The sequence below is a fragment of the Aethalodelphis obliquidens genome, unplaced genomic scaffold, assembly GCF_003676395.1.
Source record: "Aethalodelphis obliquidens isolate GAN/ISIS:26980383/991018 unplaced genomic scaffold, ASM367639v1 scaffold9, whole genome shotgun sequence".
NCBI classification, from domain to species: Eukaryota; Metazoa; Chordata; class Mammalia; order Artiodactyla; family Delphinidae; genus Aethalodelphis; species Aethalodelphis obliquidens.
In genome coordinates, this window is record NW_020837953.1 from 19,620,300 (window position 1) to 19,643,767 (window position 23,468).

The window sequence follows — 23,468 nt, forward strand, 5'->3', positions numbered from 1 at the left end:
TACATTTGGTAGTGTATATATGTCCATGCCTCTCTTGCGCTTTGTCACATCTTACCCTTCCCCCTCCCCATATCCTCAAGTCCATTCTCAAATATCTATATTTTTTATTTCTGTGAATATTGAGGCTTAGTTCAATTTAACCTGTGGTACTTAGCATAAAGTACTATCCAACCCTGAGATATTCTAATAAGCAAAAACATTGTATCTAAATGTCCTACTTTTCTTATAATGTAGTCCAATTTGTTAGTACCAATAAAGTCTCAGTCCTTTACAGGGTAATAAGTGTCCCCCTTCCTCCCACCCCCATTTTACAGATGGAGAAATTAACATACAGAGAAACTGACTTGTCAGAGGTCAGAGCAAGGTATTGGTGGATCCAGGGGTAAATCCCAAACCTCTTAACTCCCTGACCAGTTTTTAGTCCATTGACTATGCAACCTAGCGGTAAGTATATTTTTACCCCATCCTGGAGGTAAGAGGGGTTAAGAGACTTGGCAAGGAGTGAATTTAAGGAATTCCTCACTAATAATTATGTCACTCGTTATCTTTTTCTTTTAACCATGATGTCTTTTTTGTCATTAGCATCAGTTTTCAAGGTTGTGAGAGGAGGTTGGAAGTTTTGCTTTTTAAATACCTAAAAATATTTCTATAACAGTTCAGCCAGACTAGAGATTATTATTAAGAAAGGAAAGAAAGGAAAACTTATTATTTAATGAATTTGTTCTCTGTGTTAGGCACTGTGCTAGACATTTTGTATTATATTTCTTAAAGGTCATTAAAACTTGTCATTTCTGGAAGGTATGCATTCTTGCCTTTTTTTATAGTCACTTTTTTACTAGTATTAGTTGAATTTAGTAGAAAACTACCTTACAAACGTCAGGGTTTAGATTCTAAATAAAATTTTAGTATTGTAGAAACTAAGAACCTTATCAGAAATCTTTAAAGATAAGATCTCTTTATGTTTAAGCACAGTTTTCTAGTTTGTTGTGTCTTAACCCTTACTTGGTTTTTACTTAGGTGGGATGACTTGTTTTGTCTGAGATTAAATCAAGCTTGCTTTTCCACTTGACACAAAATCATATTTTCTGTAAAGCCTTTTCTTCTACCTCTACATCTGAAATAGTTAGAATTCTTTTAATTACTAAGCAGGTTGAACAACCAAGCCATGTGGAAAACAACGGTTTAATGAGCCTCCAGAACCAAGATCCCGTGAGCCAGTAGTGTATTCTCTCCTCCATCCCTCACCTCTGCTTCTTGCCCATTGGCTTCTTGCTTGTAGATCTGCTTTCTCAGATATAGCAAAAATTATAGCCACTGACATTGACCACATTTCACTTTTCTTATCATACACTTGGCATGCCTTCAGCTGCAGCCACATTGAACTACAGTTGGACAACATGGCACTGTCCAATAGTAATACAATGTAAGTCACATATGTAATTTAGATTTTTCTAATAGCCACATTGCAAAAGGTGAAAAAATAAGGGGGGATTTAATTTTAGTAATATATTTTATTTAATCTACTATATCTAAAATACTATTTTGACATGTAACCAATATAAAAATACATAATGAGCTATTTTGTATTCCCTTTTTAATACTCAGTCTTCAGAATCTGGTATATGTTTTACAGTTACGTAAATGTCAATTCAGACACTAAAGTTTTATCAGAAATACTTGATCTGTATTTAGATTTCAAAAAAATCTATCGTTGAAAAACTAGATTCTCATACCCAGTTTTGTTCCAAACACACTTAAAAAATTTTCCCAATAACTGCACCAAATGTCAATTTTTGAATTTAAGTTAATAAAAATTAAAGCAAAATTAAATTTACTTCCTTAATGACACTAGCCACATTTCAAGTGCTCAGCAGCTGCATATGGCGAGTGGCTACCATGTTGGACAGAGCAGGTCTGACATAGTGTTTCACGGCATCATTTCTTTCCTTACCTAAAATAATTATGAAAAATTTTAAACACAAATTCAGTTATGATACCCTAATATCTTTTGTCTCTGTCAGCAATTTTTAAGCCTGATCAAGTTTGTAATCTTTATTCATGATTTAGAGAAGAACAAACATTAACAGTTTACTAGAAAGACTGGCGACATCAAACCAGGAGAAAATGCAAACACTTGGAGTGGGACACTGGCCAGTGTGACTAGAGTGTAGTGGAAAAGGGAAAAGTCATAACAGACAAGATCACAGAAATGGCAGTAGCCAGATCCTGCCTAGCTTTGTAAGGTACCCTTCACTCAGTGGGAAGTTATTTGAGGTCCTTAAGCAGATAAATGACATTATCTGTCGTGTGTTTTAAAATGCTCACTCTGACTTTTCTGTGGAGAATAGGTTGGAATAGGGCAAGAGTAGAAGCAGGAATACAAGTTAGCAGGCTGTTGTAACAGTCCAGATAAGAGATAATAGTGACTTAAACTAGAGTGTGAGTGGTGAAATTAAGAGCAGTGGATGGATTTGGGATATGGCCCGACAGAAACTACTGATGGATTGAATTTGAGTGTAGAGGAAATAGAGACATCAAGGATAATTTCAAGGATTTTTAGCTTGAGGAGCTAGGTGATGGAGATGCCATCTCCTGGTTTGGGGAAGACAAAAAGGAGAACAGCTTGGCAAGAGATAGGGTTCTGTTTCAGCCATGTTAAATTTGAAATATCTGATTGATAACCATGTAGAGGTGGCCTAAAGGTAGTTGTACATATATGTTAAGCGTAGAATTCCAAGAAGAGGCCAGTGCTGGAAATATGAATTTGGAAGAAATCACAGTGGAGTGGTGAGCAGTAAAACCCTATTTGAATGAAGACATAATGTGAGTAAGCGAGGAGGCAATAACTTACTGCCTTTAAGACGACTCTTAATTTCCCATGAAGGAGAGCAGAGAAATTGAAAGATATAGCAGGAAGCATATAAGTGGAATTAAGAGAAGGTTGGGCGAGAGCATGTTTGTTTGGGGTTTTTGTGTGTTTGTTTTGATAGGAGATGATGGAGCAGTAAGAATACTGATGCAAACGCTTTGTTAGAAGTGAAATACTTGCAAAGTCCTTAAGAGGATGAGAGGAAATGGGATCTGGAGAAAAATTGTAGGGTGGACTGTTGATTAAAAACAGAGACGCTTCATCCACAGCAGCAGAAGAAAAATCAGAAAGAATGATGAATAAGTAGATTCATTCCTTCACCAGATATTAACTGAGCACCTGCTTCTATACTATGCTTGGGGATATACCACTAAACAAGATCAAGTCTGAATCTTCCTGAAATGAATGGCATATAGAAGGTTCATATTATTTTTGTTTTCTCAGTGAACGCTGAATTAACGTCATCCCCTAAGAGTGAAGGTGAAGGAGGGAATATTTGTAGCATGAGGAGAGAGAAAAATATATGAATTTATTTTTTTGGAAAGGAGAAAAGCAAACATAGTAGGGAAATGTGGCTTGATTTCTGGACAGTGTTAAGTAAGTAGCATTTGAGAATTGTAGCCATGAGTTTAAGGTGAGACCAGTAAGCTTGCACTTGTTTTTCTTTAGCACTCGTGAGCTATTGGACTAGGCATGATATAGGTGGATAAGTGGTTTTAACCAGAGATAGGGTTGAGGCTTTACTAGGCAAGTTTCACAAAAAAAAAAGAGGTGGGAAGGAGTTAAGAGTATTTGCCATGGAGTGATTTTAGTGAGGAACCATGGAAACTGAGCTGGGTAAGAAGAGAAGTGAAAACATGATGGGTAAATAATGGTGAGAAAGTGGTGGGGTCAGTAGGTGAATCTAAATTTTCAAACAAGGAAAAGGTATAGAAGTAATATATACTCTGTATAGAAAATTTGAAAATATTTGAGGTTAGAAAGGGGAGAAAAACAGTACCACCATCCAAAGATAACCATTTGTTTATATTTGCTGTGTTTACTTCTGTTTTTTTTTCCTGGCGATAACTTTTTAGGGTTGTGTTAAGTTTGCTAGACCTTCCATAACAAAGGCTACAGATTGGGTCATTTAAACAACAGAAATTTTATTTTCTTAAAGTTCTGGAGGCTACACGTCCAAGATCAAGGTTCAGCAGGGTTGGTTTTTTCTCCTTGGCTTGGAAATGTCTGTCTTCTCCCTATGTCTTCACATAGTCTTTTCTCTATCATTGTCTCTGTCCAAATTTCCTCTTCTTATGAGGACACCAGTCATATTGGATTAGGGCCCACCCTAAATTTAGATCTCATTTTAACTTAATTACTTCTTTATAGACCCTACCTCCAAATAGAGTCACGTTCTGAGGTACTGAGGAATGAGAACTTCAATATGAATTTTGGGGGGGACACAATTCAGTCCGTAACATAGGCGTTGTTTGGTTTCAGTTTTTTACATAATTGTGATTATTCCTTGAATATAATTTTTGATCCCATATTTTACCAGATAATGTTATAACTTAAACATTTTCCCATTTTATTGTTTAGGCTTTGTAAAAATGTAACAGCTGCAAAATACTTTGTCAAGTGACAAATGTATTGCAATATCCTAATCAGTCTTCTGTTTTGAACATTTAGGTGCCCCCTCCACCCCAATTTTTTTGTTATTATAAACAATATTAAAGCTTTTTAAATAAAACCTCTTTTTGTATTTTGGATTATTTCCTTAGACTAGAATCTCAGAAGTTGATTATTTTATCAAAAACTATTGCAACATACTGCTGAATTGGAGAAGTATTGAATCTTGTACTTTCTTTCTACATGACTGTTTTCTCTCTTCCTGCAGTAATAGACTGGAATGATGTTAGAAAACATAAATATGGTCACCTATCAGAGTCAGCATCCCAATATCAAGGTAAGAATAAATCTATTTAGCATGGAAAAATTTAATTTGACATCTCTTACCATAAAACCTTTGTTTTTAGAGGTCTGAGTGTACCAAGAACTCACTGGTTAAAGCAAATATAGTTTGTAGAGGTACCTGTCAAACGCAATATGCTTTGTGTTGAGCGTGAAATCAGGAAATTTAGATTCTGAGTCCAGGCAATCTCAAATTAGCTTCATAGCTTTAAGAACAGTTGTTTATCCTCTCTGGATTTCCATCGTTTTTAAGAGTAAGGCAGAATTGGGTGGTGTACTTCCATAACTACTAGTAATGAACTGAGTATCTTTTAAAATGAGAGAATTGAACTACACAAACTCTCAAGCCCTATTTTACCCCAGAACTTCACTGTTCTGTCATTTTGGTGTGTTTGTCATGATGACTTATGCTGTAACATTTTTTTCTTTAATAGAAGCTACTGACATCCTGGAGCTAGGTAAGATATTTTTTTGTGTGTTTCTGTTAAATATGGGGAATTACTAAGCCAGGGATTAGATTGTAACTAGGTAAAGAATTCCATGTGTCTCTGTCTCATGAACTAGTGAATCCTGTGCTCTTGTCTGCCTAATGAGCCCACATAATTCATCTTTGCTGTCATGACAAACTCTCCTTATCAGGAGGCCACAGGCCACACTAACAAAAAGGGAGAGAGGTGGTTAATTACATGAGTACAAGAAGGAATGGGAACTGAACCAAACTGGAAGTTACTTCTTAATTCACTAAATCCAGAGCTAAAACAAACCCCCATTGTCCATAAATCAGAATTTGTTGGGATTTTCCCAAAAGAAATTATTCATGAGATATATTGAACTGAAATTAAACCTAAAGATTTTCTAAATTTTTTAACTACATAAAAACTGAAATATTAAAATATCAAACAACAGGAGTCAGACTGATACTGCATTTGGTTTTCATCCCTGAATAGTGTACTTCCGCACTAGGATTTTAGAAATGAAACTAATGTTAATATTTCTCAATCAGCTTTCAGGGTTCCTATATAAATGTCAGTCTTAACTTCTTAGAGTCCTTTAAAATTCTGCATGTTCCTTAAATATTAATATCCTGATACCTTCATTAACTTTTGTTGAAGTATTGTTATATACTTTGTTATTGCAACTTCCTGTGTTCAGCCCTATTATTATCATTTTCTGTTTGCTCCCTCTTTCCTTTTCTTCCAGTAACATATTACTTTCATTGCCCACTGACAAAGAAGGTAACGTAAAGTAGTAGAACACTAGACAAGGAAAGCCAACTTTGCCACTTAGTAACTTTGTGACACTAATCCTTGGTTTTCTGATTTGTAAATGGGGATAATAATCCCATTCTACCTACTTCACAGGGTTGTTAAGAAGATTACATGAGCTAATGGATGTGAAAACATCTTAAAAACTCTCAAATACTTTTCAACTTTGGAGGATTATTATTTTCATTTGTTCAGCGACTATCCTCAGACTTTAAGTCAAATCTTGTGACATTCTTTGAAGTGAAGCATTCTATGAATATGAGCTGAAGAAATGAATGAAATGAAATAATGCAGGTAAAGGGCCTGACACTTGATAAACAATAAATGATAGTCACTTTTTATAATTCCTTAAAACTTTCCTCAAGCTTTCTAAGGTACTGGTGTGTGGTAAAAAGCATGGACATAAGAATCAGACAGGCCTTGGTTCAAATTCCTTTTCCCCACTTACCAGTTTTGTGACTTCAGGAAAGATGCTTAATCTTTCTGAGCCTAAATAAAACCCATCTTACTTAAACCTACTTTTCAGGTTATACTTAACAGGGGAAATATTGAACATAGTATGGCATGGTGCAGGCAAACAGAAGGCACTCAGTGATAGCTGCTGCTGTTTTGGGGTTTGTTGCTAATGTGAACGATAATAACAATTCTAGTTCAGTGACATTTAAGGTATGTTGTGAACAACATATTCTGTTGACAGGGAATTGTGAAAAGTGGATACTCAATTCAACATGAAGTACATAAAGTGATACTAAAATTTGAAAGTATGTTTTTCCTTGTGAGAGTAGAGGTAGCACAGCCAGGCATAGCCTCTGGTAAATTAATCTTGCATATTTCATTTTGTCCATCAAGCATAGAGAGTAGTCCCAAATACCAAACTGAAAGAAAATTCAGTAGATTTTTAGAATCTCAGAGTTTGGAAGAGGCCTTAAAATAATCCAACTTGACTCAACATTTCAAAATCCAGCATTTTGTGTTTCTTGTAAAATGTCTTGTCTTAAACTCCCCAAGCAACTCACTTCATATTTAGACAGATATTTATTGGGCCAAAATCTGTTTCTTTGTCAATTCTATTAGTCCTTCCTATAACTTTTAGAGCCTTACGGTATAGGTTTAGCTGGTTTTTCACTCACTGGCCTCTAGTTATTTGAAAGCAGCTCTAAGGACTGCTTTCTCACTGCCACTCTGTTACTTTTCCTAGTTCAAGCAACCATCACCTCATACCTAGATTATTAGAAAATCTTCCTAACTAGTCTTCTGCCTGCAGCCTTACCCTCCTCGAATCCGTTCTTCACACTGCAGACAGAGTGACTCCTCCCACAAACCCTTTTGTGCTTCCTCTTCTCAGTAGTGTAGTATGTGAGACTCTCCGAAACCTGAACACTGCTCTTATCGACAACCTCTTTTCTAAACTGTCTTTATCTACCCAGTAGCCATACCAAAAGATTCAGGTTTAGAACTGCTTTTTCTCACTTCGGGGCCTCCATACATGCTTTTCTCTCTGTCTGAAACAACAACAAAAGAATTCCCTCTCTCTTTGGCTGACTCCCTGCATATCCTTTTACACTTTAACCAGAAGCTTAGCGGTTACTTCCTGTGGGAATCCTTCCACAAACCCTCCTATAGCACACTCCATCTCCAAGGGTAGCACTTACCCCAGTTTATTACAGTCGGCTGTTTAATCTCTATCCCTCAATAGATTGAAGCTCTATGAGGGCAAGAACAGTATTTTGATCATGGTTGTATCTCCAGCACAGTGCTTTGATACACAATATAAATATTTGTTGGATGGATGGATGAGACTTTGCTTTCTTATTCACGCTAAATGTTCATTATTCCTTCAGCTGGTCCTCATGTGACATGGTTTTGTGTCTCTTCATCACTTAGGTCACCATTTAGGCTTTGCTTTGTTCTATCCCTCTCGAAGTATAGCTCCCAGAACATTTAATTTCCCAGGTGTGATGTGATGTTACTCGTCCAGAAAAGAGTAGGACTATTACTGGTTTGCTTCTTTTCATTCACTCACTTTTCAAACTTTTATGGCGCCTCTATTAAGTTTCAGGCACTGGGTTAAACAGTGAAGATTTTTTAAAGTTCATAAAAGATATCCTCAATCCATAAAGACCTTACATAAATAATTATGATAATATGATGTAGAGAGTATGGAAATAAAAGTGTGAATAGGATGTTATAAGAGATTGGGAATGGTGGGATTTGTTTTGGGAAGACAGGTAAAGTAAAAATTCTTTTTTTGGCTTGGTGTTTTATCTTTAGATGATCCATTAAAAAACGTCAGGCTATTGAACTAAAAGGCCTATGGACCGTGTTTTAAGGATGAACTACTGTATATCTTATAAACTTAGCTTTGGACATTTTAGGATAACTGGGTTTTGTTAGTGCTGGTTATGCCAAAACTAAGTAATCATTTGAAAGTGCCAAGAAAACCTAGGGTTGAGGGTTATGAAAAGGACTTGCTCTATTTAAATTGATTGTAAAATTATATGAAACAAAGTGCTCCTGGTGCTGGAAGAGAGTAACTGATGAGAGGAACAGAATACAGAGTCTAGAAATAGATCCAAGTGTATATAAGAAATTAATGTATAATCAAGGTGACATTTCAAATCCGTGGGGAGAAGATGATTTGTTCAATAAGTGAATTTGAAGCACATTTATTGAACAAAAGTGAAAAGGAAAGCTGTATCTTTGCCTCATTTGTCTCACAAAATAAATTCCAAATAGATCAAACATTTAAATGTAAAAAAATGAAACTTTAGAAATCCTAGAAGAAAACATGGGTTACTATTTTTATAATACTGAAGTGAGGAAAGCATGATATGAAATCAAGAAGTCATAAAATAAAAGACTGAGAAATTTAAGGGCAAATCCTATCAGACTGAGACAAGTGTCTTCAACATATATGACAAAGGACTAACATATCTTCAATCTACAAAGAACTCTTAGAATCTGTGAGAAAACAAAAGAATACCTCAGTGAAAAATGGCAAAAACAATATAAACTAATAAGGCTAAAAAGATCTTCAACTGTATTAGTAGTCAAAGAATTGCAAATATAAGTGTAACAGTGTTTTGTTTTTGCACTGATAAGATTATCAAAATTATAGAAATTGTTAAAACAGTTTTAGCAAGGATATAAGAAACATACTCTGATGCACTATTGGTAGGAATTCTGTTGTATCAAAACATAAAATATGCATACTCTTTGACCATTAATCCCACTCTTAGGAATTTGCCCTAAGGACATAATCTTAAAGATGTTAACGATATGTACACAAAGGTGCACATCAAAAATTAGAAAACAGTGGGGCTTCCCTGGTGGCGCAGTGGTTGAGAGTCCGCCTGCCGATGCAGGGGACACGGGTTCATGCCCCGGTCTGGGAAGATCCCACATGCCGTGGAGCGGCTGGGCCCGTGAGCCATGGCCGCTGAGCCTGTGAGTCCGGAGCCTGTGCTCCGCAACGTACGGCAAAAAAAAAAAAAAAAAAATTAGAAAACACTTAAATGACCATCAATAGTATTTAACAAATACTTTTGTTATGTAAATTATAGTGCACATAAACAATGGACCACTTTTCAGGCAGTAATCTTGGAGTCCAATTTCTGATCTAAAGACTATGATTGTCTTTACTGCTCTTAAGAATTTGGGTTCCACACTTTAGGTGGAACAAAGTAGAGTTCTTGTAGAGGAATGTGGACAGAACAATAGCCAGCATGAATGGAGGTGCCTGACATAACCATTGTTAAATTAGGAGCAGTTGAGGGATTTGGGACATATTTAGGGGATTAGATATATTATGTCTAGGACCAGTGGGTAAAGGTTAGAAGATGGCAGACTTTGGCTGATTCTGACGGTTAAAAATCTATCCATTTGTGCTATTGAACCATAGCCAAATAATGAGTTTCTCATCATTGGAATTATTTAAGCAGAGGCTAGAGGGACCATTCACATCTCAGCTTTTATATCACCTCATCAAGATGCCTTTCTTGACCATCCTGCTTAAAACAGCACACACACTCTCTTTTTCCCTCTTACCTTGCTTTATTTTTTCTTTATTTGAAAAGGGCCAGAAACTGTACAGTTATTATCTGGTGTCCCTGTTACCTTCTGGACCAATTGAATTGTATTTATTTATTTATTTATTGTCTCTCTTCCCCTTTACAATGTAAGCTCCATGTGGGCAGAGATTTTGGCTGTTTTGTTCTTCACTGTATCACCTGTGCCTAGAACTGGGCTTGGCATATAGTAGTAGTTGCACGATAAATATGTGTTGAATGAGTGAATATTAGAGAAAGGGATTAATGCGTTCTGCTGGTGGATCTCTTGCGCTTTACATTTTAGGGGACTTCTAATTTTTTAAGGTACTTCTATGCAGCTTGTAAGTCTCCTCAGGCAGGGATCTTATTTCCTAATAATAAATGTAACTATCATGTGGTATGTTTGTTATAGTTTATAAAACACTTTCATAAGCATTATTCAGCCATACAAATGAGATGACTGGCTTTCTCTCATCTGTAAGGTGTCAGCTCAGATGTTTCCTGTGTAGAGCATCTGTCCATAACTTCACCACCTAAGAGGGTTCCCAGTCTCTATCTGTCACATCACATTATTTTATTTCCTTCAAGTACTTATCACTTATTACCTTATTTAGTTGTTTGTGTATTAATTGTGCCTCATCATGCACCAGAATGTAAATTCCATGAGGGTAGGGACCTCCTGCCTTATCCTAGCACTTAGAAAAAGTGTCTGGCACATAGAGGATACTCAAACATCAGTTGAATGAATAATTGAAATCACTCTGTAAATTATAAAATATCAGTTAATAATGTTAATCTTCACAATAATCCTTGACCCAAGTATGGATTAGATTTCCCTGTTCTGCATTCTCAGGGCAACCTGTACTACCTCATTAACTTAAATTTATCATAATTGTGCCAGATTCTTTGTGTTATTATTTATTTAATACTACTGTTTATCTCTAAACTGCAGGCTCCATGAATTTCGGAACCATGTCTATCTTGTTCCCCTAACATTTAACACAGTGCTTTTGCACTTAGAAGGAGTTTAATAAATATTTATTGAATGAATGAGTGTGTGTACAATCTTGTGGGATATTGTCTCTGTCTTTCAGATGAGTAAACTGATGCTTGGAAGGATTAAGTAATTTATTCAAGATGGTTAGTTATAGAAACAAGACTTTAACCAGCATCTTCTGACTCTCAATATCATTCTTTCAATTACACTATTAGTTTCTAGGCATAGAAGTTAATCAGTACTACGTAGGGAGCCTTTGAAAATACAGATTCTCAGACCACACTCAGAGACTACTGAATGAGGACCTCTGAAGATGGGTCTCAGAACTGTATTTAAAGAAAAATTATTTAGGATATTTTGATGGTAAGTAGCATTTGAGAATCAATATTATATCTTAGGGGTTGGCAAACAACTATTTGGGGGCCAAATGCAACCCACTGCCAGTTTTTATAAATAAAGTTTTAGTGGAATGCAGTCATGCTCATTCAATTACATATTGTCTATGGCTGTTTTCATACTGCAACGTACAGGTTGAGTATTTGTGACAGAGACTGAATGGCCCAAAAAGCATAAAATTTTTTCTGTCTGCCCTTTAAAGAAAATTTGCCAACCCCTGATCTATATTTTATTGCCTGTCCTATTTCTTTTGTGATATTTTAGTGCTTGGTGATGTGGTAGACATGTTTGGCTTCATTATGGGACACTATAATAGGTGCTCAGATATTCTTATTGAGTCAATAAAAATTATTTGGCAATTTACCTGATAATAAGGGACTAAACTATAAATAGCCTAAGCAATCAAATTTAAGAAAAGTACTAATCTAGGTATGGTTCAAGCAAGTGAACCCTCAACAGGGGGTGAACTGCTTTTAACAAAGAGATTCCTTTTCATTCAGTTGGTAATAGGGTGCTCCCTAGATGGTAGAAGATGTGAGATTTCTTACCTATATAATAGGGATTGGTTTCCATAATTGATATGTGTAATAGAGAACTATAATTCATACCCTAATTATTTTGGTATCCCGATGCTGCTATAATTCCTAAAGCCAAAGTCTTTTGGATGCTTTTGGTCAGAACGCAAACTTATACAAGCAACCCAGGACTGACCAAACCTCTTCCTGCACTTTCCTTATACAGTAGCTGTTACCCACATGTACGTATTTAAATTTAAATTAGTTAAAATTAAATAACATTTAAAATTTAATTCCTCACTCACACTAGCCACATTTCAAGTGTTCAGTAGTGACATGTGTCTAGTGGCTACCTTATTGGTCAGCACAGATACAGAACATTTCTATTATCACAGAAGGTTTTAGTGGGCAGTGCTGCTATAGATGCCAGAGTTCAAGAGCTGCAGTCTAGTCAAACCCAAGACTTACTATTCGACTTATTTATTTGTAAGAATGGAAAAATAATTTTTAATGTTTTCTTTTTCTAACAGCCAATAGTGATGAAAGTATTCAGTCTTTGCTTTAGAGCCATCTCAGCTAAGAGCAAACGCTTTATTAAATTCTGATAAGCTCTTTAATCTTGACTCCAGGAAATACCCATCTCATTTACCCTATGGGCTAACTGTCTATTCAAGATGATTAATCATTGGCGAGTGCATGAAATAGTTCAGAACTGACTGTGATTTCTGGCCAAATCTATTTGGCTTGGTTAGGATGGTGGGAAAGGAACCAGTTTTAAAACAGAAGCTATAAAGTCAATAGAGTATAAAGTCTTGGCATCATCTTTGCAGTGATTTAGATTTCATCATTCAGTGACTCGTTTTTATTCCCAGCATCTAGTGCTTTTTGCATGGCCCAAAGGGGCCCTGTGCTGCTCCACTGCAGAGGAAGCTTCAAGAAATGCTGGTTTGCTACAGTGTTTTAGCTTGTGAGAGTCTCTGGGACCTTCCCTGCTCCATCATGGGGTCACCTCTAGGTGGGTATTAGAGGGAGATTCGTAACTGATTTAACCTTTAATAAAGAACTTGGTAATCTTTTGTGGTCCAGTAAGATATGTCTTTAATAGCCTATCCCTTAAAATGTTTTCCCTGACCCCAATAAGTGTCACCTTAAAGATTGTTTCTCTAGCACAGTGTTCCTCAAACTTTGAGAGGCCCTAAGGCCACTTCAAGAGGCTAAAAGATTCTGTAAATTTCCCAACCTATTCTTAGTTACTGTCATCAGAAATGCTTCTGAGTATCTACTTTTCTCTAAATTGACAGATCTTTGTCATTTTGCACCTCAGAGCAATGCGACAGTGGCAGGGATAGGAATGGGTTAGGGGTGGGTGAGAGAGAAACAGTTTTTAGAGTGAGGATTCAAGTATAATCTCACTGATTCTGGCTTTTCCTGCCCTCAACAACTCGTCTTACCCAATGTCTCAAGATAGTCTCTTCTTTATTCTTTCTGATCTGAGATGGTAGGATTCAACCACATTAGGTGTTAAAAGCAATCATTTGATGGCAATAAGGAACCTTGACAGGAGTCAGATTGTTCAGAAGGAATCTCCTCACCCACTTTCTGCCTCTCCTGTTCTGTTTTCCATGAGCTTCCTGGATACTTCTTTGAGACACTGGTATGACTTGCTCTAGCATTATGGATCACTTTAGGGACTAACATGAAAAACACCTCAGGTCATCTTAGACTGTGATTTAAAAACATTGATCTAAAATGATCCACTCAGGTCACCTTGATTCTTCCCCTTAATACTCCTTTGAGCCCAAACAGGGCAAAATAAGTTTTCTTATGCTCCAGACGAGTCTGAAAATAGCCTAATGTTTAGTGTAGGTTACAACCTGAAAGCATTTTTTAGGAGGTTGACTGTGATAGAGATTTCTATTTCCTTTACAGGTCATTTTACCTGGGACAAATACCTAAAAGAAACATGTTCAGTCCCAGCGCCTGTCCATTGCTTCAAGCAGGTAATTGATTCTCAACATCTTTAGTAGGTGGGAGGCAAGTAGTCTTTTCTGGTCCTTAAACAAGCAAAACATGAGGTGGGAGCCCTTGGGCTTCTCACCTGAAGTCCCCAGAATAAAATCCTATGGGAAGAATACAACTCAAGACTCAAAACTCACTGTGAGTTTTAGACATTCTCCCTAACTTCATCCCAAGTAACACCTTCTCCATCTCTTCACCTCCTTGAGGCTATTCTGTGTTACTGAAAACAGTCACTAATTTTTACTGCAGCTATTAGTTCAGGCAGATAGGAAACAGAGGTATGGCCCTTAGACAATTCTTGAAAGTGGAGCAGTATTCATATCTCTGTATTCAACTCCCCTGCCACAATCTTATCTTTCCATAAGGATACTGGCACTGAATCCCATGGGGGAGTGTGTTAGGACCTCATCAGAGGACATTCAGAGCTTCCTACATAGGATTAAGTGCCCCTTACAATGTACAGATGATGTTGACTATATCAGTACGTGATAGGCTAGTAAACAAAGAAGTGTACTGTTGCTAAATAGAGCTACGCATCAGGAAGTTGTTTATATCTCCCTCCCTTTAGTATTCAATCATTATTTCCACAAACTGTCAATGTTTCACTTTGAATTTTAATTTTGTCTATGCTCTAAATAAAATAAATAAAAGTACAAATTTAAGACTTTTGCTCAGTTGAAATAACAGGGACTAAATTCATACTCCCACCTGAAATGATTTAAAAAGACAAAATATATTAAATAATGGTTTTCAAGTTACTGAAGATCAGGCAGCCAAGCACAGTGATCTCTGAAAGATGGAAAACAAATGAGTTGATCCCCCTTATATTTAGTGCCTTAAGATAGTTTTGAGACCATGGCCCAGGGAAGGGGAACCCACGTTGAGCCTGGGAGATTCCCTAAGTTTAGGAGATGGAACTGAGAGCCCAGGGAGACTAGAATTTTCGGAACAGAGCACCAGAGAGGAGAAAGCTGCACAGAAAGAAAACTGTGGAAACCCCCCTTCAAGTGTCCATCAAAGTACCGTTGTTCAGTATATGCATGTGAGCATCCAAGCCAAGGGAAAAACCGTCTGAAAGGATTAGAAGGATAGTAAAAGGATAGAGCCTGGTGTTCACACAGGACTGGGAATAGTACCTGATCCCACCAGCTAGACTGGAAAATCTCATAATTCATGTGACATTGGGTGGAATACTTGGGAAGATCCTGCTCAGTAGTGGGAAATGATTAACCTCAGGATTAGCATGCTCTGAACCTGCCTAACAAACTAAAAGCAAGACTCAAAATGATCAAATTATTTCCCAGTAACGTAACTGCATCTAGGAACACAGCACGAGAAGGGAATGCAAAAATATCCAGCACCTAACAGGTAAAAGTCACAGTGTCTGGCATCCAGTCAAAGATAATCAGGCATGTAAGGAGGCAGGAAAGCATAACTAATAATGAACAGAATAGTCAATCAATTGAAACAGAACCTATACAAATCTTAGAATAGCAGATAAAAACATTAAAACAATTAATTATTTTAATTGTGTTCCATATGGTTGAAAGTTAAGCAGAGAAACGGAAGATATAAAAAGACTCACATTGAACCACTATGTGCAAAATGAAAAATACACTAGATGGGAAACAGTTAATGGTAGAAAACAAGATTAATAAATGTGAAAACTTAGCAATAGAAGATATCCAAAATGAAACACAAAGAGAAAAAAGAATTTTAAAAAGAGGAAAAAGAGATCAGTGAGGCATGGGATAACTTCATAGACCATGTAATTGGAGTGCCCAAAGGAGAGAAGAGATGGGGGACTGAAAAAGTACTTGAATATAAAAGGGCAAAAAATATTCCACAATTGAGGAAAACTGTAAATCCACAGATTCAAGAAGTTAAATGATCCCCTAAAAAAAAGAAACAAGAAGAAAACTATACTAAGGCATGTCATAAATTATCAAAACTAGGGATAGAGAACATCTTAAAAGCAGCCAGAGGAAAAAAGACACCTTATATACAGGGGAACCAAGATAAGAATGACATTATATTTTCTTGTCATAAACAATGCAAACAAGAAGAAAGTTGAGTAACGTCTTCAAAGTGTCAGAAGAAAAACTGTCAACCCAGAATTCTATATCCAGCAAAAATATCTTCCAAAAATGAAAGCCAAATAGAGATACTTTCAGACACACAAAAACTGAAGGAATTCATCACTAGCAGACTCACTATAAGAAATGTTAAACGAAGTCCATCTTGCAGAAGGAAAATGTTACCAGATAGAATTACAGATCTACACAAAGGAATGAAAGTCACTAGAAATTGTAATTACAAGGGTAAATACTTAAGATGTTCTTATTAAGTCTCTGTAAAGATAATTGACTGTATAAACAATGATAATAACATTGTGTTGTAGAGGTGATAACATGTATTAGTAAAATGTATAATAACAATAGCATAAAAGCCAAGAGGGGAGAAATCTTAAGTATACTATTATAAAATTCTTATGCATGAAGTAATATAAAATTACTTGAAGATAGACTGATAATTTAAATATGTTTAAACCCCAAAGCAACCACTAAAATAATAGAAAACAAATAGCAAGATGGTGGATTTTAAGTCCAGCCATATCAATAATCTATTGATAAATGGTCTCAATGGCCCAGTTAACAAGCTGAGGTTGTCACATTGGCTAAAAAGTAAGACCCGATTATATACTGCCTGCAAGAAATTATGCTTTAAGTATAAAGACACAAATAGTTTAAAAGTAAAAGAATGGAAAATTTTACCATGCTGACATTAAGCCATAATAAGGCTGAAATGGCATATTGATGTCAAAGTATATTCCAGAGGCAAAGGATATTATCAGGTATAAATACAATAATTTCATCATGAAAAGGGGTCACACAGTCCTTACACGAAGCAAAAAATGATAGAACTGTAAGGAGAGATAAATCTAAAATTTGTCTGTAGGGCTCTCTATAATTAAAGAACAAATAGAAAATCAGCAAGTATATAGTAGACTTGAGCAATGCTATCAACCAACTTAACCTAATTGATATATATAGAACACTCCCCAGTAACAGAATATACATTCTTTTCAAGTGCATACAGAGCATTTACCAAGTTAGACCATATTCTAGACCATAAAATAAGGCTTGATAAATTTAAAAGGATTTAAGTAATACAAAGTATGTTCTTTGATTACACTGGAATTAAATTAAAAATCAATAGCAGAAAGTTACCTAGAAAATCTCCAAATATTTGGAAACTAACACCTTTCTAAACATCTCATGGATATTTAGAAACACAAAAAGGGATATTAGAAAGTATTTTCAACTAAACGAAATGAAAGCAGAGCATTTCAGAATCTGGGACACTGCTAAAGCAGTACTTTGAGGGAAACTTATAGCACTAAATGCCTATATTAGAAGAGAAGTTTAATTTAGTGACCTCATCTTCCACTTTAAAAAACTAGGGGGAAAAAAGAGAAAGTAATAAAAATAATTATTTTTTAAAAATATATATATATATATATTTGCGTTACACGTGCCTCTCACTGCTGTGGCCTCTCCCATTGCGGAGCACAGGCTCCAGACGTGCAGGCTCAGTGGCCATGGCTCACAGGCCCAGCCACTCCGCGGCATGTGGGATCTTCCTGGACCGGGGCACGAACCCGTTTCCCATGCATCGGCAGGCAGACTCTCAACCACTGCGCCACCAGGGAAGCCCTAAAAATAATTTTTAAAAAGAGCAAGAAAATAATAAAAATTAGAGCATGAGTCAATGAAATGAAAAACAGAAAAACAACAGAGAAAATTATTGAAACCAAAAGCTGGTTCTTTGCAATGATCAGTAAAAGTGATAAATCTCTAGATAGATTAATCAATAAAAGAAAACACAAATTACTAATACCAGAACTGAAAGAAATAACATCAGTATTAATTCTACGTATATTAGAAGGGTAGTAAAGGAATATTAGGAACAAATTTATGCCTTTAAAATTTGACAAGTTAGGGCTTCCCTGGTGGCACAGTGGTTGAGAGTCCGCCTGCCGATGCAGGGGACACGGGTTCGTGCCCCGGTCCGGGAAGATCCCACGTGCCGCAGAGTGGCTGGGCCCGTGAGCCATGGCAGCTGAGCCTGTGCGTCCAGAGCCTGTGCTCCGCAATGGGAGAGGCCACAACAGTGAGAGGCCTGCGTACTGGAAAAAAAAAAAAAAAAAAATTGACAAGTTAGATGAAACAGATAATTCTTATGAATGACACAAATTACCAAAGCTCACTCAAGAAGATAGAAAATCTGAATAGCACTATTTCTGTTACAGAAGTTGAATTTGTAGTTAAAAACTTCCCCACAAAGAAAATTCCAGGCCTAGGTAACTTTGCTGGTGAGTTGTTCCAAACATTTAAGGAAAAAGTAATGCAAATTCTACACAGACTCTTCCAGAAAGTTTAAGAGAAAGGAATACCTCCCAGCTCATTCTATGTGATAAGCATTACTCAGATACCAAAACCAGGCAAAGACACTGAAAGGAAAGAAAACTACAAAGCAACATCCCATATGAAAATACATGTAAAAATTCTAAACAAAAATTTTTTTCAGTTTCAATTTTTATTCTCTCAGCATCAAACATCCTTACCTTTTTCTGCTACTATATCTTGATTTTTTTTAAAAATTTTATTGGCATATAGTTGATTTACAATGTTGTGTTGGTTTCAGGTGTATAGCAAAGGGAGTCAGTTATACAAAAGTTTAAGAAATTGAATCCAACGATATATAAAAATAATTCATGACCAAGTGGGTTTTAATTTCTATAATGCAAGATTGATTTAACATTCAAAAACCAATCAATATAATGCACCATATGAACACACTAATGAAGAAAAATTATGATCATCACAATAGATGCAGAAAAAGTATCTAAAAACATCCAATGTCCATTACTAATAAAAACTCAACAAACAAGAAATAGAAGGGAATTTCCTAAATCCTAAACTTTAAAGGGTATCTGTGAAAAGCCTAGTAATAGCATACTTAATGGTGAAAGAGTAGATGTTTTCCCTTCAGGTCAGGAACAAGATAAGGATGTCTGCCCTTACCACTTCTATTCATTGCTGTAGTACCAATGTCACCAGGCCAAAAAAAGAAATAAAAGCAATCCAGATTGAAAGACCAGAACAAACACAAAAGAAAATAAATCAGTGGCAAATAAGTGAATTGATGGTCAATACTATTTCATTAGGGAAATACAAAGTAAAATCACAATGAGATATCTCTATACATTTGTTTAAATATCACTCAAAAAAAAAGACTGACCATACCTAATAGTGGCAAGGATGTGGAATAAATGGAACTTTCATAAAATACTGGTAAAAATGTAAAATGGATCAATTACTTCAGAAAATAATTTGACAGAAAAACTTCAACACACTATTGAACAAAACAAACAAACCAAGAAAACACTAAATAAACTAGGAACTGAGTAATACATCCTTAACATGAAAAAATATGTATACCTCAGAACTAAAGCCGGCATTTTACTCAATGGTTAAAAGTAACTCAATAGAAGATATAATGGAAAAGAGACTCCCATTTACAAAAGCAACAAAAAATTAATATTTAGGAATAAACTAACAAATATACAAAACACTTATATAAAGAAAACTTTAGAAAACACCTTAAAAGCATGATTCATTTAAAAAAATTTGTAAAGTAAATGTCAAAATTAATAGTTTCTGCTCTTCAAAAGACACTGGTAAGAGAAGGAAAATATAAGCCATAGACTTAGAGAAAATATTGATAAATCACACAACTGATAGTAATACTCTCCAAATCTATCTATTGATTTGATGTAATTCCTATCAAAGTCCCAGCTGGCTATTTTGCAGAAAATGACAAGTTGATCCTAAAATCATATAGAAATACAAAGAACCCAGAGTGGCCAGAACAATCTCAGAAAAGGGCAACAAAAGTAGAGGATTTCCTGATTTCAAAACTTACTACAGAGCTACAGTATTCAAGACAGTGTGGTACTGGCATAAAGGTAGACATATAGATCAGTGGATTTGGTTTGACAGTCCAGAAATAAACTCCTACGTTTATGTTCAATTGATTTTGAACAAGGATGCCAAGACAGTTCAGTGGGATTTTCAACAACTAATGCAAGGACAAACTGGATGTCCACAAAGAAAAGAATGGCATTCGACTCTATCTCCACACCATATACAAAAATTAACTCCCAAGTGGATGATAGTCATAAGAGCTAAAACTATAAAACTCTTAGAAGAAAACACAGGAGTAATCTTCGTGACCTTGGATTAGGCAATGGTTTGATATGGCACTAAAAGCATAAAACAAAGAAAAAGTATTGTAGATAGATTGAACTTCAAAATTTATCAAAATTAAAAGGTTTTATGCTTCCCAAGACACTGTCAATAAAGTGAAAAGTCCCAGCTGCCTTTTGGGAGAAAATATTTCCAAATCATGGATCTGATGAGGGACTTGTATCCAGAAGATATGATGAACAACTCAACAGTTAAAACAATTTCATTTTTAAATTGGCAAAGAATTTGAATAGATATTTTCCAAATATATACAAATGGCCTATAAACACATAAATGATGCTTAATATCATTAGTCTTCAGGGGAATGTAAATCAAAACTGCAATGAGATATCACTTCACAAATACTAAAATAGCTGAAATCAAAAAGGCAGACAATACAAGTGTTCATGAGGATATCGAGAATTGGAACCCTCATATGTTGCTGGTGAGATTATAACATTCTGTGGCCACTTTAGAGAACAGTTTGGAAATTATTCAGAATGTTAAACATAGAATTAGCATATGACCCAGCAATCTCCTAGGTGTATACCCAAGAGAAATAAAAACATATGATTACACAAAAATTGATACACAAGTGTTCGTGGCATAATTATATATAAAAGCCAAAAAGAGGAAACAATCCAAATGTCCATGAACTGATGAATGGATAAGCAAAAAATGTAGTATATCCATTACAATGGAATGTTATTCAGCAATGAAAATAAATGAAGTACTGATAAACACTACAACATAGATTCAACTTGAAAACATTGTGCCAGGTGAAGAAAGGAGCCACTCACATATTGTGTAATTTCATTTATATTAAACCTCCAGAATAGGCAAATCCACAGAAACAGAAAGTAGATTAGTGGTTTCCAGGCATTGGGTTAAGGGGAGAATGGGGAGAGACTGCAACGGGTATGGGGTTCCTTTCAGGGGGGGATTGATGAAAATGTTCCAAATTTAGATGGAGTGATATTTGCACAACTCTGTGGATATACTGAAACTCACTGAATTATACACTGTAAAAAGGTACATTTTCTGGTATATGAGTTAAATACCTACCATATGACCTATCCATTCTACCTTCAGATGTTTACCCAAGAGAAAAGAAAGTGTATTTCCGACGAAGATTTATAGATGGATGTTCATAGATTTATTTGTAATAGTTAAAAACTAGAAACACAACAAATGTTCATCAGCATGTTATACTACTCAGCAGTGAAAGGAAATGAATTATTGATACTTTCAGCAGTATGGATGAGTATTAGAGTAGTTATGCTGAGTGATCATATCTACAAAAAACCTAAAGCCAACATCATACTTAATGGTGAGAAACTAGAAGCTTTCCCACTAAATCAGGAACAGGAATATTCCCTCTCACCACACCTTTTCAGCATCATACTGGAAGTCCTAAATGTAGCAATAGGACAAGAAAAGGAAATAAAAGATATACAGATTGGGAAGGAAAAAATAAAACTGGCTTTGTTTGCAGGTGACATTATTGTCTGTAGAAAATCTGAAATAATCAACAACGACAACAACAACAGCTAAACACCTAGAAGTAATAAGCAGTTGTAAGAAGGTTGCAGGATACAAGGTTAATATACATAATACAAGCCTAAATCAAAATTCCAGCACATTATTTTATGGATATTGACAAACTGATTCTAAAGGTCACATGGAGAGGTAAAAGATGTAGAATAGCCAAAACGGTATTGAAGGAGAAGAACAAGGTCAGAGGACTGACACTACCCAGCTTCAAGACTTATTGATAAAGCTATAGTAATCAAGACGATGTGGTGCATATATATGGAATCTAAAAAAAAAAAAAAAGTGGTTCTGAAGAAAGTAGGGGCAGGACAGGAATAAAGATGCAGACATAGAGAAGGAACTTAAGGACATGGGGAGGGGGAAAGGTAAGCTGGGACAAAGTGAGAGAGTGGCGTGGACTTATATATACTACAAATGTAAAATAGATAGCTAGTGGGGAGCAGCCGCATAGCACAGGGAGATTAGCTCTGTGCTTTGTGACTACCCAGAGGGGTGGGATAGGGAGGGTGGGAGGGGGATGCAAGAGGGAGGGGATATGGGGATATAAGTATACATATAGCTGCTTCACTTTGTTATACAGCAGAAACTAACACACCATTGTAAAGCAATTATACTCCAATATAGATGTTAAAAAAAAAAGTAGAGCAGAATGCATGTTATATTTTAATTCATATTTTCTGTAGTACTTAGGAAGCTCAGTTTTATGCACTTTCTGAATGTCATCTATTTTAAATGGCTTTTCATAATGTCGTACTTTTCAGAAATGTAATGTTCATTTTATATCATAGGAAGGAAACGTTTTAATTTAAAAAAAATCTTAGTAACCCAGTTTACTGAAAATTGAGTTTATTTGACTTCTGTGTTTGAGAACTTGTCTTTAAAAGCCAAATATATTGGCCAGTGAAACAAAATGAAGCAGTTATCCCAATGGAAGATCTAATTAGTAGCTACATGTTTACCATTTCCTTAATGGGCTATTATCCCTGAAAGTTTAACTGAATTGGTTTTTTTTGAAAATTCATAGATTGACAGGAGACATTGGCCTTCTTGCATTTTCTTTTAAGAACATCAGTTCTTAACAATATAATTGAAGTAATAATTATTTATAAATACTTTTAATAATCCATAGTTTACTTAATTTTTTCCAGCTGTGGTTTCCTTAAGGGTACAGCAGGGACAATACAATTTTACCTTAAAGAGTTGTGAAGTTTATATAATCTAATGAATGGAAAACACTTCATAGACTATAAAATGTAGTACAAATATAAAGTATCAGCTATACTAACATAGGTTATTTGGATCTATTTTATTGTTGTTTTTCCTGTGTTGCGTTTTTCCCTTTGACACATGTTCCCTCCCAAAGACTGTCCTATTCACATATCACAGATTTGATGGTTAGGGTAGAAAGGAGTACACATGTCCTTGCCTACAAATTTTAGTAGTTGTGTTTAAAGAAAAGCTCTTTGATAGAAATTAAGACCCCCTTAAATGATCAAATAGTTGTTGTATTTATTATGCATTTAAGTTTTCTAATGTTTTA

At 35.6% G+C, this 23,468-nt stretch overlaps 1 protein-coding gene across 11 annotated transcripts in view; it reads left to right on the forward strand.

The window, feature by feature from the left end:
• The window catches only part of SCMH1 (Scm polycomb group protein homolog 1), a 187,766-nt gene that overhangs the window by 51,558 nt on the left and 112,740 nt on the right, over positions 1-23,468 (forward strand). For 4 of the 11 annotated variants that reach the window (XM_027108916.1, XM_027108924.1, XM_027108927.1 and 1 more), the window contains exons 3-5: positions 4,749-4,817; positions 5,257-5,280; positions 13,974-14,044. In XM_027108916.1, coding sequence (XP_026964717.1) covers positions 4,749-4,817; positions 5,257-5,280; positions 13,974-14,044 — 164 coding nt within the window. Of the gene's footprint in view, positions 1-314; positions 445-4,748; positions 4,818-5,256; positions 5,281-6,183; positions 6,382-12,916; positions 13,060-13,973; positions 14,045-23,468 lie in introns of those variants that run through there. The other 7 variants (XM_027108918.1, XM_027108919.1, XM_027108920.1 and 4 more) reach the window with 6 other exon arrangements.